Source organism: Patella vulgata, chromosome 5 (assembly GCF_932274485.2).
Source record: "Patella vulgata chromosome 5, xgPatVulg1.2, whole genome shotgun sequence".
In the NCBI taxonomy this organism is placed as follows: domain Eukaryota; kingdom Metazoa; phylum Mollusca; class Gastropoda; family Patellidae; genus Patella; species Patella vulgata.
Window position 1 is genome coordinate 62,178,954 of NC_065883.2, and position 20,373 is coordinate 62,199,326.

The following is a 20,373-nucleotide window of genomic DNA, read 5'->3' on the forward strand; positions in this document are numbered from 1 at the left end:
TTTATAGATAGGGTATGGGTATTAAACGAATTGTTAAAAACCCAGTCCTAAATCCTATTTACTGACTATCTCACCTGAAAGATTTCTATACACCAAGGCTGTTGAAAAGTAATCTACCTGCACGTATCATTTATTATATTGTTATAGTTACATATATATATATATATCCATGTATTATTACCAATCCATACCATACCACTGTCTTATCTGACCACTTTATTGTATTATGATTTGGATCTATGGGTCTTTGACCTAAATCCTTAATAAAAAATAATACCCGATGAGTTGGCAAGTGCAGTGTCTAATTTTGTTCGGATGGAACGGAAAACCGACGTCCCATGTACACATTGACGTGCATTAAAAAGAACCCTTGACAGTTGCAATTCGAAATAAGAGAGATCTATAACGCCGCTGTCCGGACAAAATGTTCCATAAAGCAGTCTGCATGCCCGACTTCATTAGTTCGTTGAGTCAGAAAAGTATGGAACGTACGTTATGTTTTTTTTTTCATTTGCGGGGTTTGATCACGGTTTTAAGCTGAGAAATTTCCTCTGGATTTTCCAAATAGGGTTTCCTTGTCAGTGATTCAGGGCGGATCAGGTCTAGTTCTTCGGGTGTAAGAAAACCCGAGGTCCAATGTTCACGTTGAGGTGTCCCGTTAAATTCATGTGCATAGAACACTGAATGGCGTGTGTTATTCTTTATTATCCCGATTGGTGCAAAATGTAGGACATTTCCCCTTGTCAATGATGCAGGACGGAGCTAGGGCCTGGCAAAGACAACTGTCTAGTCGTTCGGATGGGACGAAATATAAAATTCCCGTGTAAAATATCCCTTGGCAGTGGAATTCGATGAGTCGGCCATAGCGTCGCTGCCCGGCCAAAATTCCCCCCATAGCACACTGTAGCCCGTCTTCATTAGCACAGTCGGAGCAGAACAGTAGCCTAGGACGTTAAACCCATTTCATTTCATTTATTTCATTTCCTGCTCCATTCTGTGTGGATACAAACAAATGCATTCCAATGAAAGTAGGCTAATTGGCACATCAACAACCCACATACAGCACGGATTATATAATTTCGCACAAATTATTCCCCTCAAGATGAGTTAAGAGGCGTATGATAGGCCTATCGTCGAGTAACAATAATTACTAGTCTTTATATCAAAATAGTATAGGTCTAAATATGTTTACGTAATCTGGCTTCTTGTGGACGCATTTTCTATTTACAAAACTTATTCGTGGCCTGCATAAATAATATAATTTTTCCAATATTTGATATTCAACCTATCTAATATTAATTATTCAGAAAATCATATTGGCTTGATCTAACGCTTCAGTAATAAAAAAAACGCCTCGATCCCACTTGAAACATCGGGCCAATAACCTTCAGATCAATCAGGGCTGGTGTGCCGGGAATGTATTAATTACAAAATTAATTTTTTATTCCCCGTCACCCCTCAAAAAAGAAAAAAAAAGATAAAACACACAATAAAAAAACCCAACACTTTTGATCAACAGTAATTTATATTACAATAATGCGGTGTATCATTCATATTTAGTTCAATGTTTTTTATTTGTCATGTCATTTATGTGCTATGTTGTGGGACCCCGGAACTTGAAGGGCCCAGGGTACCCCTAACTCGGCACACCCCTTTTTTAAAAAAAAAAAAGTTACCAAATATAACTTATTATTTTATGATCAGTAGAGGAATACCGCGTTTTATCAGTGAAATAAAAGTGTTATTCCACTGGCTAGAAGCGGACAAAGTAGTCCATGTTGTTTTTACCTAAAATGATTGTAAAATCATAAAATAAATAGAACATTTGTCGTTTTGTCGTGAATAACATATTTTATTTCATCTCTAAGCAAGAAAACGTTTATATTTTCACTCATGCTACGCATTCGTGAAAGTATAAGTTTTCTTGCTTCTCGATGAAATAAAATATGTTATTCACTCTAAAACGATAAATATCCTCAATATAGAGACCCAAAACCATCAGGATGTAATATATTTCTGCTTTGTCATCGATTCCCAATTCAACATTGATCGTGCGGAAATATAGCTCATTGACATCGAAGCTTTACACAAAAACAAAAGAACAGTAGTACTATTTATTTTCTATATCTATTTAACAGATAATAGATAGTTCAAAGCCTGTACTGATAATCTTCTTAGCCGAAATCCTAGAGCTGTGATAATAGGACTTTTCCGGGGGAGTAAAATCGAAGAGCCGGAATCTTATTAGCATACTGCAAGATGAACGTTCATGGCGCTCTCGGTCCATCCGGAGAGCAGTTATGAAAACAGTCTGGTAGAGTTAATGAAGTCGGTTGGGGGTAACCGACTTGATGAACAGGTAGATCAATTTTTATTTTTATAACGTGAAATATGTGATGAGCGACTATGCGGATCAAATTGATTGTCACACAATTATTTCAGCTGTTGTCATCGTCGCAATTTCTTCACATTCCTTGCCATACGTCAACAAACGATATATTTACAGGTGTTGAAATGTCAGTAAAAGCAATTCATCTTCCTTATATTTTGTTTATATTGTTATATTTCGTAATTTAGTTCCACATATGTTTTATTTTTACATTTTGTGCATTTCTTACTATCCAGGATGTTTATTATTGCTCGTTTGGAAAATCGTGAATGAATGAAATGTGACACAGAAAATTAGAAATGGCGCGCCATCCGATTTCTATTTCACGTTTGATCTTTTATCAATTTCTCTGGATTACATATTGTACGTAATTTAAACAAATTGGACGAAAGTTGTACTTTTAATGAAGGGTCGAACGATGGTGAAATATTATGGGCGTTAGCTGAGAATTATTACGTAGAAATGTAAAAATAAACAGACGAGACACTGATCGGTTTAGATCGTCGCCATAGCGGATTCTGGGTGTTGTGGCAACTTGAATAGTACACACGTATAAATAGACACATGTTGTTAGACGGAAATGTATGTTGAGGTAAATTTTAAAGAGTTAAAAATTCATTATATTTTATAACAAGCTATTTTATTTTAGCTTAAGTAGGCCTATATAGCTACCTATTAGATCAGGGTCCAGTGGTAGGCCTAATCTAAAAAGTAAACAGAAGACCTGCAACTTATCTAACGGTGTGACTATGACAGACAGCTGATCTTGTGTGTTGAAGTTTGCCTATTCACCCAGTTCTAAAAATAGAATGATCACACTTAGACACACTGTATGGATCACGTTTTCGTTGGAATGATTCAATGGTTTTTAATTTTAATTGAAAGTAGACAAACCCACATCAGTAGATCTAGATCTTTTTTTAAAATTTTCTTAATTTTCTTTTGTAAAAATGAAATCCCTCTGTCACAAATGAAAAATGGTGCCTGTATTGACAAAATTTGGATAATCATTCATTACAGAAACAAAAAAAGAATGCATCTAACAATAATTGCAGTTTACAAGGCTTTCAGGAAACTAATTAGTAATACTATCACTGAGCCCTTCATGGAAAAGGAGCTTGATTGCTCTTGATAGCCCTTCTGGATGTTTCTGGATGTTGGTTGAGGTGAGCTTTTTATCGCTCACCTGAATAGTCTAAATTGACTTGTCCTCTTGGAAATAGATAAATAATTCCTAGAGTTATGGCCATTGTTTCATTTTGTAAAAACTTGTTAACACTCCAACAACAAAAGTTATCATACTATCTCTGTATAAAAATTAAATTAAAATTGGTATGCATTATTATAATTAGGAAATTGGAGAAGTCTATCGAATTTTAAAAATTTCCATTAATTATTTCTAAGAGTTATGACACTTTTTTCACTTTATTTATATATGGAAATTTGTGATGCTAAAGCTAAAAAAACGACAAAAATTATCATATATGATCTTTAGGAAATTGATATCAGTGTCTTGTCTATTATCCACAAAATAATAATTATGAGAGAACCCTTGTCGACTGCCCAGGTGAATTAGCTACAGCAGGTCTGGTGCATGTTTCATTGTCTGGCAACTTATCTTTTAACAGAGTTAGAGTCTATGGTATGGTAATGTATGACACATTTTGGGAAAGACTTAATGGCCAGCGCAATGGCGAATGAGGTTTAAGTTTTCATCCAGAATTCATATATTATAAGCTTATACCTGTGATAATCGCATCATTAAAATTAAAAAAAAAATCCATTTCTTTTCAGGCCTTTAAGTATAACCCCGGAGCAACACAAGGTTGGGTTAAGCCTTGCCAAGGAATCAATTTAATGTCCTACCACGATGGTGGGGGTGACCATTGTCTTACAGACTTTTCCCGTTTACCTTCATACAAAAATTGCCAGGTAGGATTATTAATGTAATGTAGGCCTACGATTCTGTAAATGTATGTTAAATATGCATAATGTAACTTAATTAAGATAAAAGTTAAGAGCTGGCTAACATAATAGCATAATAGTTCAAAATTTGATACTGGTGGTATTGTAATGAAAATACTTTATTCTGAGTGAAGTTATGAGTGATGGAAGTTTTGACAGTTAAACTTGATTGTCACATACCGGTAGCATTGCTATGATAATAAACAAAGTTGATTATTCATTTTATTGTTAAATTATTAAATGGTAAATATGTTCTAATTCATTCAATATCTAAGCCATCAGATGACTTAGAGAGTTGATTATGGGCTTGTCATGTGAATGATAATTTATAAATACATCTTTACCTGGCTCTACTTTTAATTTCACTCTTGATCATGGATCACGTATTGTAATTGACAACCTCTTTCAACTGATAAAAAGTTTGTGTCGTTTAAAATTAAGGGTGTGGCTTAGAAATCTTGTTGCAGCAATTGTAACTAAGGAGATCATCACACAAATGTATTAAGTTTCGAAAAGAAGAATAGAATGTACAATGTAAAAATGTGATAAGATTAGACACCGCCTAGATTTATTAACTTCCAGGTATAAAGGTTAAGTTTTGTTATTCCTGGAAACTAACTTCAGTCAGGCTCTGATAGTAATACATGGTTAGGTGGGCAAGGCGCTGGCTCGCTAGCCTGGAGGTCAGGCGTTCGATCCCTGCATTGGCCGAGAAAGTTCATCTCGATTTTCCGACGTGGTTTCCCCCTTGTCAGTGATGCAGGATGGAGGGCCTGACAAGGACAGCTGTCTAGTCCTTTGGATGAGACGAAAAACCGAGGTCCCATGTAAACATTGGAATGCATGTAAAAGATCCCTTGGCAGTTGGAATTCGATATAAGAGTAGGCAATAGTGCCGCTGCCCGGGCAAAATTTCCCTCATAGCACACTGTATGGCGTATGCCCGTCTTCATTAGCCCAGTATAGGAGCAGAAAAGTAGGACGTTAAACCCCATTTCATTTCATTTCTGATATTAATACTGTTAAATTCAGTAGTTTCCATAGCTACAATTTTAAACAGACTCAATAACTTTCAAATGCCTGTATTCTACTTAAACTGTAAAATAACTTTAAGGCAGTTAGGCTGTTTGTTTAGTAAAATTGGCATTCAACTTGACATTTGCATTTACACCCAGGCAGCAACTATCAAAAAGTTCTGTCATTAATTTCTCTATTGTCTGATTTATTTGCCAGGCACATTTTTCATCTGATCTTTACAATGTTGAAGCTGTGTATTCTAATAGTGTTCATAATTAAAGGGTATATATGGCTCTATTCTTTGGGACCTTAATTTAAAACGAATATGGGACTAAAAGTAAAGCACATATTAATGTAATATGAATAAAGTGATTTATATCAATAATTTCTAATCAATTATGTTCGGTGAAATGTGTGAACAGTCCAGATATACTGTTGTTAACGCCTGTTTAGCCATTCTACACGTTTTTTTTAATTACATATTTCGGTACCATGTATTTTTCGAAAGTTTTTATTATTTTTGCCAATTTTAGTCGTTTGCAGCCAAAACCATGTATGGTTCAAACATTCTGCCAACGTAGATATTGTTGGCCTCCGCGGAAATATTTAATAGATATAAATTCAGTCATTTTTGACAAACAGGAAAATTTGTTGTGACGGCTTATGAAAACTTCCGTTTTTTCCTGAACATGAATAGTTCTGCCCTGTTTTAAAATAGACTGAAAATGACATATATGGGCATTTTAACCTAAAGTTCATTTAAATATGAGTTTATTTTTGTTTTGAAGACAGAGTTAAAAGATAAATTGTGATTTGTTGTTAACACTGTCATAATCTGCTGGAAAACATGATTTTTATATGTCCAGATATATAATGTCGATGATGCCATCGCCCCTGTCAGCCTGTCCATTGTCCACAATTTCTTGTAAACAGACTACATTTATCATCTGATTGTTTTGAATTAATATATGTAGTTTACATTAGTCAGATGAAGAAGGCTATTTCAATAATTCCTATTAATTTCCTCTGAAGTTACTTTGTGAACGTTCTAAAGACAAAAGTTATGATCCGATCTGTATGAAATTTATATGCATCATTTAGATTAGTGAAACAAAGAAGCCTATTAAATTTCAGCAATTTCCGTTTATTATGCCTACCTTGTTTCACTTTGTTGAACTTTATGAATGCTCTCTAACAACAAAAGTTATTATCCGATCTGTATGAAATTTATATGCATCATTTGAATTAGTGAAATGAAGATGCCTATTAAATTTCAGCAATTTCCATTAATTATGGTGTGTCTATAGTTATGGCCCTTGTTTCACTTAAATGTTGAACTATGTGAACGCTCTAACAACAAAAGTTTTAATGCAATCTGTATGAAATTTATACACATCATTTAAATTAGTGAAACAAAGTGAACGCTCCAATCTGTTTGAAATTTATACATTATTTAAATTAGTAAAGGGAAAAAGCCTGTCGAATTTCAACAACTTCTGTAAAGTACTTCCAGAGATAAAGCCCTTGTTTGAATTTGTAGAACCTTGTGTACCCTCAAACAAATTGTCTTGTAAATGAACCCCATTTAGCTACCTACAAAAGAATAAATATGCTAAGTTCAACCCTTGTTGACCACTCAGACGATTTAGCTGCTGTGGGTGTATGTTTCGTCGCCTGGCAACTTAATGTTTCACAACGGACCCATTCTTTTTCAGGTTGATCAGCAGCTAATGGGGGTTAATACCATAAACTCACACACTGGCCAGCAACAAACAACAAGAAGTCACCAATCACAAGATAAACATTCCTATTTTGATTGGTCTCAACCAGCTCTATCTTTGTATTCATACTCACAGACAGATGGCATCAACAGAAAATCAACCAGTTTGGAAGAAGACAGTCTTAAAACTAATCCTTATGTTCTCAATCCAGATGAAATGCCTCCAGCATTCGCCTCCTACAAAGATCAGTTTTCCAGCTCTGATAAATTTGGACTTTCCAATAGTTGCTCCAGTGATAAATTTGGACTTACCAGTAGCTGCTCTAGTGATAAATTTGCAGCGTTTAATGATCTTGTCAACAAAATAGTAGATGATGAGTCTTCCTTGCTCTCGTTTTCTTCATTCTTTGACCGAGAAGAAGAATCACCATCCCAGGCAACCTCAGATGTATTTTCTTTAGATGAGTAAGTAACGGTGTTGATATTAAGGTCAAATATTTACACATTGATTTGAAGATCTTGTTGGAAATACAAAAAGATCATTGCAGCCACTCTTGTCAGACTTGGTCATGTATAATACTGGCAATTACAACAAAATATTTTCAGTGTTGGTCGTTGAGATCCCTCAAAACTCTTTACCAAATCATAAATGTAAAAACGTATGTTCATTGAAGACAGAGAGATGGGGTGTAACGTCCACTCAACACAAGCTAGTTTATTTTATTTTCAATTTATTTCAATAATTCACAGGTGAGTAGGGGTCTTTAGCAATGGAAGGAAACCGGAAGACCCAGGGGAAAACATACAAGGATCGGTTGGGGAGACGACTCTACTCCTTGTCGCGTACAATACTGGGAATCAAAACCATTCCACTTGACTTAATGACAGAGCTTATGAACTACAGTGCACAAGTTACACCATTAGGCCAACAACCCCCAATGTCTATGCAAAATTTTGTGCTACCCATGCTGTTTAATAATATTCAGGATCCTACAAACCCATAGCAAAATGATAAAACATTTTACATACATTTTGAGCACATTTATTGTTTTTGATCAGAAGGGCCCATTTTAAATTTTTAAGATATTGTGGTGGAAAGTTGATTAATTTTTATGATTTTAGATCTCCAACTATAAATTGTGGCAGTGTATGGTCAACGGGTAGTGAAGGAACACCATCTGGTAAATCTGACAAGAACTCAGTCTCTTATGGAAGTTACGAACATCAGTCAAGTCAGCTATCTCAACTTTGGGATGAAAATGTTACAGATTCTCCATTCGCGTCATATTTATCATCATCAAATTCCCAGAACCCCTCGCAATCAGACGCCAACTTTTTCCACAGCATTGTTTCACGGGACCAAGCACCATTAGCTCGAGATGATTTCAGTTCTCAAGGATTTTCTGCTGAACAAAATGCTTCAAATATACACGATAGACTTAATTTTAATTCACCCAGCAACCATTTCAATACTTACAGTGGCGTAAAATGTTCACAAAGCACGAAATGTGATGTCTCAAGGCCAGGAAATAGTCATTATATTCCACAAACAGGACAAGTTCCTCAATTTTTTCAAGAAAACCACTACAGTTCTACTATGAAAAAACACAACTTACAAGATTTGTATTCTGCTCAAACGGACTCAGTTGTCCAGTCACATTCCCATATTAATTTCCCCCGAAACCTTAACATGAATAACCAGTCATTCCCAAATGGCATTATCAAACCAAGTCATTCTGTCAGTGGTACACTTAATAATGCCAACTCCCAGACAACAGTTCATGAAGCCAAAGCCCAAATGTATTCCAATGTTCAAAACCGAGGAGACTTTATGCATCCTATTCATGTAAATACCCAATCACCTAATGTACATATGTCAAATAATAGCTGGTCCAATCCAAGTACTCCAAGCTCTGGAGGAGATGGAAGCATCAGTGGATTGGATAAAAGTAATCTCGTACATGGAACAAACCAAATGGATCAAAACTTTTCTGGTCTACATATGGGCAGCCCAAATCCTCACATTAATCGATTCCTGCGTAAAGAACAAACGCCATTAGATACCTCCACACCTCAACATATGCGGGAGAGGATTGCTGCTCATCTGAGAGCTCAGGGGTATTACAAACGAAATCGTGCATCAAATTATACCAGTTCTCCTCATTGTGATCGATGGTCTGCGGACACAGCAGGACTAGATTCCTCCAATCCATCGTCTAATACTGATGTACTACCACCAGAACTTATACCATTCTATTTTGATGATAGACGAAATGAAAGACGTAGAATCGATCCACGCCACGTGTTGCCATTACATCCTTACTTCCAGGTTGCTCCCCATCTCCAACACCCTCCTCCACATCCGCTATTTAACCCTAACCCTGGTGCCTTGACAGTGGATGGTTTAGATTATGTACAGCTTGATGCTTATGGTCGTGTAGCACCAGCTTATATGGGTGAATTATTGTATGATCCTCCACCACACCTATTCAACTTACCCTACTTTTATCAAGGCTTTAGACAGTTCAGGTAGGCCATGATCAGTTTTAATCAGTTTATGAAGATTGGTTTCCCTTCTGTAAATGTATTGTTCAAGGAATTGCTTAATAGTAAGTGCAGGAGGACTGCACCACACAAAAGCAAAACCTACAAGACACACAAACTACACACACATTGCAAGTAAAAAAACAACAAATGTATATGCATGTATTTTGAATCGGTTCCAAATATTTTCTGATTGACCTCTGGGAAATAGGGTGAGATAATCTGTTCTTTGGGAACACACTCAGTTTTTGAATTAGCATAGTTCAGGCACTGACAAGTTGGCATTGCTTTTAAAAAACTATGTTTAAATATACTTTATCTCATTTCGTCATTATCAACATCATATCCCGACCCCTATTGAGGTATAGCCTTTTATTATAGGCCCAGCTGAGAAAATATGCTAGATACTAAACAGAAAGCTTTTAAACTTTCCATGGGTTAATATAATAATAATAATGTGTCATTTTCTGTTATCTCCAATTTCAAACATTCACTATTCCACACTACCTGAAACTTTAAACTCGAAATGTGTCATTAGAAAAGGTGGTGTATATTTTGTGATTTATCTTTCAGGCGAAGTGGGCCCTCGAACGAATTACATATAAAGTTAGAAGAATGTTATGAACAATTTAAGGCTGTTGAAAAAGAAAGGAAGAAGACAGAAGCAGAATTAGCCAGACAGAATCCAGGGAAAAAAGTTTCTAGTGCCAATAATATTGTCATACCAAGATTACCATCCAATCCTTCTAGAGTAGACAGATTAATAGTTGATTCTTTTAGAGAACATGCCAGGGTAAGGGTTATCTGTATTCCTTTGATCTCTGTAGCTATTTCTATTACAACTGTGGTCTAAGGGGAGATAATATGCATCAAATGACCCCTTGACAGAGTTATTTCCCTTAACCCATGTTTCTTGCTTTTTTTTTTCAAAACGTTTTTGATTCACTTTTTTTTTATTTTTAGATAATTACCCTAGTAGACAAAATGCAAAGACTAAGAAGTATCACAATTCATCCTAATGTACAGTCTTGTCTAGAGAAGTGGTTGGAAGGTATACGTAAGGTACAAGCTAGAAGAAAAGAAGAAATTGTTAATGCAGCTAATAGACATAGAGCTGGTGTACCTCGTCAGCAGGAAGATAAAGGTAAGTTGATCAGTAGTTAAAATCTAAACACTAAATTGATCTCTTTTTGAATATCTTTAGTAGTATATTGAGTGAACGCTTGATGGCTTGTTCTTGCAAGGGTTATTTTTATTGAAATTTTCTAGAAATGAAATTATATTGTGATAAGGTGTAATTGGGTGTAGTGTTTGTGTTACATGATGATTCAAATTGATTTTCATCAAAGTGAATGGAATTTGGTCAGTTTTTTTGTCTCCTGTGGAAAATTGATTAGTTATCCAATGAAATAAACCTAATATTCCAAAATGAATAAACAAAAAATATATCAATTTGAAGGATTCATTTTTTCTGGAAATCTGAAAGTGTATGAAAAATCAATCTAAAAATTGATCATTTGAATTGAATCGACATATGACTACCAAAAAAAAAAAAATCCAAAAGTCGATCAGTTGTAATAAATCAACTATTTGAAAAGGATTTGGGTAATGTAAGATCAGCATTTGATGTGACCACAATTAGTTTTCAAAAAAATGGTGTTTCATTATTAATCAAACTCCTAAACATTGACATTTGTACATTACAGATGTTTTGGCACTAGCAACAAGTATTTGTGAATTAACTGCTCATATTAAACGAGCTCGAACAGCTACATGGTGTGCTCTACAGATGGCTGATAAACGAAATCCTCTTCTACGACAGAATGGAATTGACTTGGAGAATCCTGTCAATATGAAGTCTTTTACGATAGATCCTGTTGAACTAAGTGGGACCGAAGTCTCGTCCAAGCCGGCAGCAGAGAAAGCTAGCAGTTAATACGGACAGAATACATGAAGGAATCGCATTTGCAGCTAAAGGAATGATTAACAGAGGCTTGTCTTTTTTCATATTAGATTATTTATTGCGCAATTTAATATGACAATTATTATTATTATTATTATGACAATTCTACTTTTTATGATGCTTGTTGATAGGTGGTGACATAGTGATGATCTTTAGAAGAATGATCTTAGATTATGATGTAAACATGGCTCAATAAGGAGTAGTTTTATTGGTGAATATATAATATGTGTATAGTTCGTTAGTTGTTATCTAGTTTGTTGAGAGTATATTTTTCTTATGTGATTAATATTGTGAGGACATAGTGATAAAGTTATTATTAGATCATTCAAATCGGTTGTTGATAGAAATTCAGGGATGTAGTTTAATTGAAGAATTTTGGAAAAAAATGTTTGTCTGAAGCTGTCAGGAAACAGATCCCACACCAATAATTGCAAAATTCAGTAAAATGGGGTATCTTGCATGACTCTCAACTAGTCGCAACACCTATTATATGGTGAGACGGCAGGGCAAAATTTATAAACAGCCTCAATCAATGTATGGCATATGTTCAGAAAACTTTTGTAAAATTTCCACAAGTTATCTACATCCCCGGATATTTGGTCAAATGTATATATCAGTATATTTATAATATTTGCAATTAGACATATCGGTTTGTGCTCTCTTTGTTCCTAATCAAAACAACAGAATCTCAGGTTGATGAAAATAAGTTGCATTTTTAGGATTATGATTTCAGTTTAGTTCATTCCACAGTCAGGTTGTAAAATGGTCATAAATATACCATGTAGATATAAGGACCACATTCCTGTTTAGCTTAATTATATACAATTTTATCAAATATTAACTCACAATTTCATATCATTCATAGATTTTTTGTTTTAAAAGAAAAGTGTAATAATTTCATATACACACACGCTCACAAAGCACTATTAATCAAATTTTGTGCACATCAGCATTATTATTTTTTGTCATTTTCTGTTTCAAAGACATTTAACAACTGAATCTCTGATACTAAGATATTTTTCCTGTGAAAATCCCTCTGAATCTGTCTTTTCAAGGTAAATGTTACCTGCAAAATGCCTATAAATTATTAAATACATTTACGCAGAAGAATGTGTTTTTTCTCATTAACCTGTTCACTAAGTTACCAAATACACAGTGAAATTAATACTTTAAATTATGAAAATGATGTCACACCTGAGAATTTATGAAGATTTTTTGTTTGCAATATTTGTAGCTTTACTGCCATAAATATAGATATAGAAATAGGATAACCTAAGTCAATGATATAAAATGGAAATAGTTTACCTTGATGGTTATACTCTTGACATTCCTCAAAAATCATGTTAGTTCAGTAATTGTAAATATAGAATTTTGTGTTATTTAAAAAAAAAGTGTGTATTATAATTAATATTATAATTAAAGAAATCAAATAATTAAATATCATCATTGTCTCAAATAATTTATTTACCATGTAGTGTTTTATTATTTATTAAAATCGATAATTATAACGGACATGGAAATGTGTGCCATAGACAAGTAATAGCTTTAACAAGAAAAATAGTTGTATAATAATGAAGTTTCATTTAAATAAGATTTTTTAAAGTGCCTGAACAAATATAGATTTTAAGAAAATTATTAATCAGAAAAGTTATTTATTCAATATATACTGGACGAGAAATATTAACCAGAAAAATTATTTATTCAATATTTTAATGGAACCGAAAAATTATCAATATTTCGAATCGAATCTCTGTATATTTTTTATTAAATATAAAATCATATTTTACCAGAATCCATGGAAGCCAACAAATTACAATGTATAGTATATACCTCTAAACCCTTAATACTTCATGGCAAATTTATTAATTAAACCAAGGGCGTTTGTATATTCTATTTATTCAGGAGTTATTCAGAAAGTTCTAAAAAAATACTTTAATGTTGTTTTTTTCAAATAAATTTTATATGCTGATGTATTTTTCTTGATCTGATAGAAATCATATTAAAAGTACTTTAGAGAAATATGAGAAGTGCCTTCTTGTTAGCATTGAGATCAGATATCCTCCAAAGTGAATTGAAACTAATGTACTGTTTCGTTTGTATCAGAATTAATTTAGAGGACTTCTGAATCAGAGTGTGCCAAATATGAAAGCGTACTTAAGGACTATTGTTAACATAAACTCTTTGTTGGTAAAAGAAAACAAGAAAAATATTAAATATTTCAACGAATAATATTATTCAGTGCTATTTTAATTTATTTTTTTTTATCATAGATTTATGAATATGTATAACTTCATTGTAAAGTATTAAGAGTCCCATAATAATTAAATTATTAAACAGTTTGTCTCAAAAGTTATAAGCGATATCAATTTGTGATAGGGTTACAACTAGTCCATTTGATGTATTAAATGTAACTTTTTATAGTTTTAATCAAAAGTTAAGAATTATGAAACTTTGATGTAAACATAACTTTCACAAAAATAGTATCCTTCATTTAGTAATAAAATCAATCCTTTACAAAGTGAATTCAATTTGAACAAAAATTAAGATAAAACATTATGCTTTAAGACAAAAAGACTGTAGAGAATATAATTAGGCCACATTAATTTGTTTTTCTGTTCTTCTGGAACACCTGTTAAAATATTTTTGGAAAAAAGACTAATTTAAAAACCAAAAGTACTTGGTTGTGCTGTTGAAAAGCTTTTAGTTCCAAATTTTTAATTTTGACATTTTAAACAACAAAACATCTTTCACAAATGACTATTTGTTTATCAATAACCTGAAGAACAGAAAATCAAATTTGTCTGACTGTGGCCTAATGTGTACATTATGTGTATATCATTTATCTGTGTATTAATAAAATGAGCAGATTTAATTAAATCCATCAACAGTTAAATATAACTTTAAAATGTACTTATATCTTTCATGAAAAAAAAACTGACAACAATATCATGACATAGATACAATTTCATTGACACAATGGATCATACTTACATCTAGAACTTTTAAAAAAGCACACTTTCCATACTCATTGAATTCGAATTTTGCAATTTTTATGTGTTCAAACTATAATAAAATGGATCTATATCATTAACTAATTGTTTTCATGTAGTTTCTGCAGCATTCTTTATATTGTCTTGGTGTAAACATTGTAGTTTGTTTATATTAAATAATGTTATAGTTCTGTAGATGTGTTAGATCTGATGTTTACAAACGTTTAGTGATATAAATAGGTATTGCAGGGTTGTGAGAGCAGATATTAAATAGGGAATTTGTATAATCCCTGACCCGGTCATTTTCTAGTTCAATATTAGTATTAGTTCAATATGTTTTTGTGATAAATTAAAATCATCGTCTCCATATTTATGTAATTACATATAAAGCTAGCTATTGTACACTTGGCAGTATTTAAATTGGGTTCATACATGATTAATTTTTGTTTTATTTGGAAATTGCATGTTTTTGAGGTCTATGCAGAGATGAGCATATCCCTGTTGCATGTTCTCAAACAAAACGCAGGGGAGAATGACAAACACTTCATTCCTTCTCATTGATTTGCGTTTTTAATTGATAATGATTTATTAGACTGTGAATTATAGAAATGGATTGATTAAAGCATTTAATTTGGTTGACAAATTTGTAACCTAGAATCAGTAATGTTGTAAAATGTTATATAGTTTGGGTGATAAAAAGTAGTATTGGTAGTAATTGTAGATTATATGTAGTTAGATATTTTAATATTTAGAAGTGAAATTAGGTATTGCTTTGACATACAAAATATTAAACTGAACTCTATTTTTCCAAGATATGTACATGGAGCTTATATGTTTTACATAACATAAAAATTAGATAACTTAGTGATATAGAAATTGTGCCCTATTATATTTTTCTCATATATGTTTTTTGTGGTGAATTTGTTATAATGTGTGTTTTTATTAAACAGTTCACATTTTTTACTCAAAAGTGTGTCATTCCTTATTTTTGTGGATTTAATAGACCTCAGATAATATGCATATCATCTGCAAATAAATTATTTATATTAATTAATGGTCACAGTTTATTAATTAATTGTACAATTTTTTCATTAAGGTTGTTTGTTTGAAAAAAACTTTTTTTTATTTTCAATGGGTTGTAAATTTATCAATATATCTGTATTATTTAAATGGAATATTAACCAAATTGTACAAATATTTATTTCACTTATTAATAATATTTGATGCACTGCACAAAGTCAATCATTGCTTAGTTTATTAATTTATGCTAAATCAGCTTCTTAACAGGTCTAAACTGTATTTGTATGGTTATTTATTAATTAAATTAATTTTTGATCAGAATGTCTTTAGTTTGAGATAGTGAGGAAATAAAGTTACTAATTTTGTTTAAAAAAAATTAAATAATTCATATTATATTCTCTGTTTTCAGTTCATTCATTTGTCTAGATAGCAAAAGCCAAAATCCTGTACTAATGCAAATTATTCCTGTAAAAATTTGAAAGTAAGTTATTTTTAGTACACAAATGCAATGTCTTAAAAAGCTTTCTTTTCAAAGAATGACTTCAACTAGCAAGATCCAGACCTTTGTAACTGATAAATTGGTTTTTTTTAAATATAACATTAGAAATGTTTAGAAGCTGTTCTTTTTATCCTGTTTATTTAGTTGGTTATATGCAGAATTATATTCTATTCAGGAAAAGAATCATAAACACAAAAGCCAGAATATTTTCATAATTGTAAATAAGAATTATTTTTATAATATGAAATAGAAATGTTAATTACAGCAAAGTGTTATTGCTCAAACCTCATTGTGTGTATCTGAAGGCAGTATTTTGTTTCAATCTATGCATCTAATTAAGTTTTAAACAGGAGTCCTTGTAATAATTCTGAAATTTACAAAGTTGCTATTTGCATTGGAAAAATTGAAAGTCCAGTGCAATATTTAATTATTTGTCATGTGTAGAGAATCCGTGTCAAACATATTCAACCCAAAAACGTTTTGATCACACAAATGTATGCTCTTCTGAAGATGGGAAATTCTGTAGATGTAAAAATTATTATAAAAGGAGGTAAACCATATTTATTAAAAAGCTTATTTTAATTTCCTAAAGCGATAAATTTTTAATAAGGGAGTAAATATCTTTTAAACATTCTGATCATACCCTAGCGATCTGTGTATAAATGCTTCCATAAAGCAGTCAACATGAGAGGTAACCCCACATGGTTTTAAAAAGTTCGTGATCAGAAGCTGAACATGAGGCATGTACATTAATATTGATAGTAAACCATGTTAAATAGAAGGGTGAGAATGTCTTGCTCTGATTCTCTATGTATCGTCTGAAGTTAGGCAATTGTTAATAATTTGGGCACATCTGTCTCAGAATCTACAGACTATTTCCATGTAAAGTAAGATAATGTATCTTAAATTATTTCTTTAAGTGCTCCTCAACACACCAATGCTTGAATTACAGAACAAACCTATTGAAATGTATTCCATATTAATTGCCAAACACTATATTTTTTTATATAAAATCCATAATCCTTGTTTGTTTTCACTGATCAAATAACATTTCACTGTGATAAAATTATGACAGCTTGTTTTTAAGTTTGGATAATATCAAATTATGTTATTTATAAGACCAATTAAATGTAGCACAAATTTTCAGCAATCTCTTAATTTGGACGACATATTTGAATTTATGGAGATTATATCATAGCACTATTTAGTGATGTTTTTTTTCTCAAATTGTTTCATTATTTTTTTTGTTCAAGTTTTGTTTGAATATTATTAATCCTTTAATTTCTATGAAATATGTCTATTTAATCTTACCCAAAACACAGAATAAACTGCTCTGTTCATCTTGAAAAGGAGATTAGGGACCAAGTTCTTCTTAGATAATTCTCTTTAGGGTTCATGCAGTAATAATGGACTATCCAAATTGAATAAGAAAATGAATTTGCATGAATCTCACAACAAAATTTCGGAAGCAGCTGGCTTGAAAGAATGAGACAAGGAGCATTTGTGTTCTGTGGGTCTAGACAGTGGTCATTGTCCATTGTTTAATATTTTTTTTGTTGCAATGTTTCATTGAACTATATTTACTCATCTATAGCTTTGGGCGGTATTTACATAGTCACATTAGGCAGTTATTTAATTGCTAATTTTCTATGAATATTAATCATTATGCATATTTTTATCTAAGATTGAGCACCTTGAATTTGTTCAAACTTTGTGAAATTTTTAATCTTATTGTTTGATTATAGTACTTTGTGCACTGTTGAGTGCAAGTAGTTTTTTTGTATAGTTATAAATAGTAGACACTAGCTTTCCTGTGATACTAATGTAGAGTGCAGGGTCCCTTCAGATATATTAAAATCTTTGTTATCATCTTACATTTTACCTAAAGTCTTAAGTACAGTTTACCGTTTCCAAATTTTAAATTTAAATCAATAAACAGCTGAATTTTAATTATCTACTTAATAGATCTTTTATGGTTACAATCCTAGGGTTTATTTGGTTAAAACAGTAAATATTACGAAAAAATTGTTGTGAGTGTATTGAATAATTTATCAACTTGTGTATAGATCAAAATTATATATAAATCATGACTTGTCTAAGTCAGGGTGGTAAAGTTAAATATCTGTGGGCTTGCTTAATAATAATATGGATTAAATGGTATCACTCTACATGGATATTTTCTCTCTCTAAGACTTCGAAATACTGTTAACATTTCGAAAGGTAGTTATCTGGTAGAACATTGTTTTGTCAACTGCTGGGAGAAAATAGTACCAAAGACGTAGATGTTATTTACATATACAGGAATTGTAGTTGTTTGACTTGATATTAATCATTAGATATTATTAATAATTAGTTTAATTTTTCAATCACGTTGCGGGGTTTGGCCGCTTATGAAATCTATTTTTAAAGTGACAAATATATTTATTTAGTATTTACTCTGTTAGAATTTAAGACGTGTTAAAAGTCTTGCTAATATCTTGATGAGGTACATGTGTAGATATGTAGACGCTGGAAATGGTGGTGCACTGTTTTGCAATAATTACTATTTTTATGTTAATGCATTATTTACGGCCCAGCTGTTGGGGAGGTTATATTGTGATAAGTATGAGAAATGAATGAAGATTAAAGTACATTGAGATGACAATACATTATGATCTTTTTCTCTCCTGTTTGAATTTTTAGAAAATATTTTAAAGCTTATGGAAATCAAAGTGTAGAATTTATTGAGTGTCACTTGTTATCTCTGCCATTATTAAATGATTTGCTGCTAAGAGAATAATTTTATGAATGTCTGCCAGTTTTTTTTATTCAGAGGGACTATTTAGCTATTTGTTTAGGACAGATGTGGATTAGGCAGTGATATGGAATGTCAAATACACATCATTCCTCAGTGGTGCTGTGCCGCTCCACCATCCATCAAATTTGACAAATTTTGACCGTGGGTTTTCATCCAAAACAACAGTTGTTTCAATGATTAAGCGTAGCCAATTTTCAAAGGAGTATAACTCCAAAAATTGTGATTTTACTTCAATATTAGCAATGACAACCCACAAAATCACGCTAAATCATGCTGTTTTTATTTCTCTTGATGGTGTTATTTATCCAGGACTTACGCCTGTCGTAAATATAAACATAAAGAGTATGTTTAGCAATTGAGAATATGGCTCCAATGTCAAAGCTTTGAAAATAAAATACCTGAGATAAGAAATGACACTTCAATTATTCTATACACTCTTATTTATTATGAAAAACTGAAACAATTGTAACAATTGTTTTGATTATGATTATCCTTCCAAGTTGCATTTAGTTTCAATAATTGTCTGAAATTGAATTATATTATTATGCAAGAAAGGTAAATATTGATTATAGATATTATCAATTATTTGTTTAATAAACCAAAGATTGTAAAGACTCTTTATGTTATATCATTATTGTTAAGTTATCTATGTACTGTATAGAGTATTGTTAATAACCAGGCCTGTGTTAAGAGGTTTGTTAGTTGCTATGACAACTTTACGATGATTGTTAGGTTGAATAATGAAATAAAGATACAGCATGATTTGTTTGAAGACTTTGTACTTTTTTTTTCCTGGACTCTACAGATCAATTAAAGATACATTATTCAAGATTTAGATAAAGAGATGGTTGTTCTTACTATAATAGTTCAAAAATAGATAATGCAAAATGAATATATTGAAATTTCATTCAAATTACTTTATTCCAAGCCATGTTATCACTGTAGTTTTGACAAGATATGTGCATTGATTGTTTCTTATGGTAACTGCAGCTCTGGTATATTCAAGACTGCCTCGCTTTCCCATTTTTAAATTTAATCATTAAATGGCCGAATCGTTCTAATCTACTTAAAATTGGAGCCGTCCAATGGCATCCAAGAGTTGATTATGGTCTTATCTTAATAACATTTAAGGTCTAAAGAAAGACCTGCAGTAGGCAGATTTAGCTCTTACGTAATGTATGTTTAATACATTGATCATACGACACAAAGAAACCTGTTGAATTTCAATGATTTCTGATAATTACTGTCAGAGTTACGGCCTTTGATCACTTCAAAAACTCTTGTGGATGATCCAGGCATAAAAGTTATCCGATTTAAAATTTGTACAGTGGTACCGTTCATGAACATTTTTTAGGGCCTGTTAAATGCTAACATTAGCCTACCTACAAAAGGATATAAGATGTAACCAGCCTTTATGGACTGCTAGGAAGACTCCCCTGCTGTCTGAAACCTATTCTTTTTCAAATGTT

The 20,373-nt window shown here is 32.1% G+C and overlaps 1 protein-coding gene across 1 annotated transcript; it reads left to right on the forward strand.

The window, feature by feature from the left end:
• Positions 1-2,242: 2,242 nt before the first annotated feature.
• On the forward strand, positions 2,243-19,681 carry LOC126821006 (uncharacterized). Its single transcript, XM_050549244.2, has 7 exons — positions 2,243-2,359; positions 4,184-4,321; positions 7,087-7,556; positions 8,214-9,620; positions 10,209-10,428; positions 10,599-10,779; positions 11,342-19,681. The coding sequence occupies exons 1-7, from the start codon at positions 2,270-2,272 to the stop codon at positions 11,569-11,571; spliced, it is 2,736 nt and encodes a 911-aa protein (XP_050405201.1). The 5' UTR covers positions 2,243-2,269; the 3' UTR covers positions 11,572-19,681.
• The last annotated feature ends 692 nt before the right edge of the window (positions 19,682-20,373 follow it).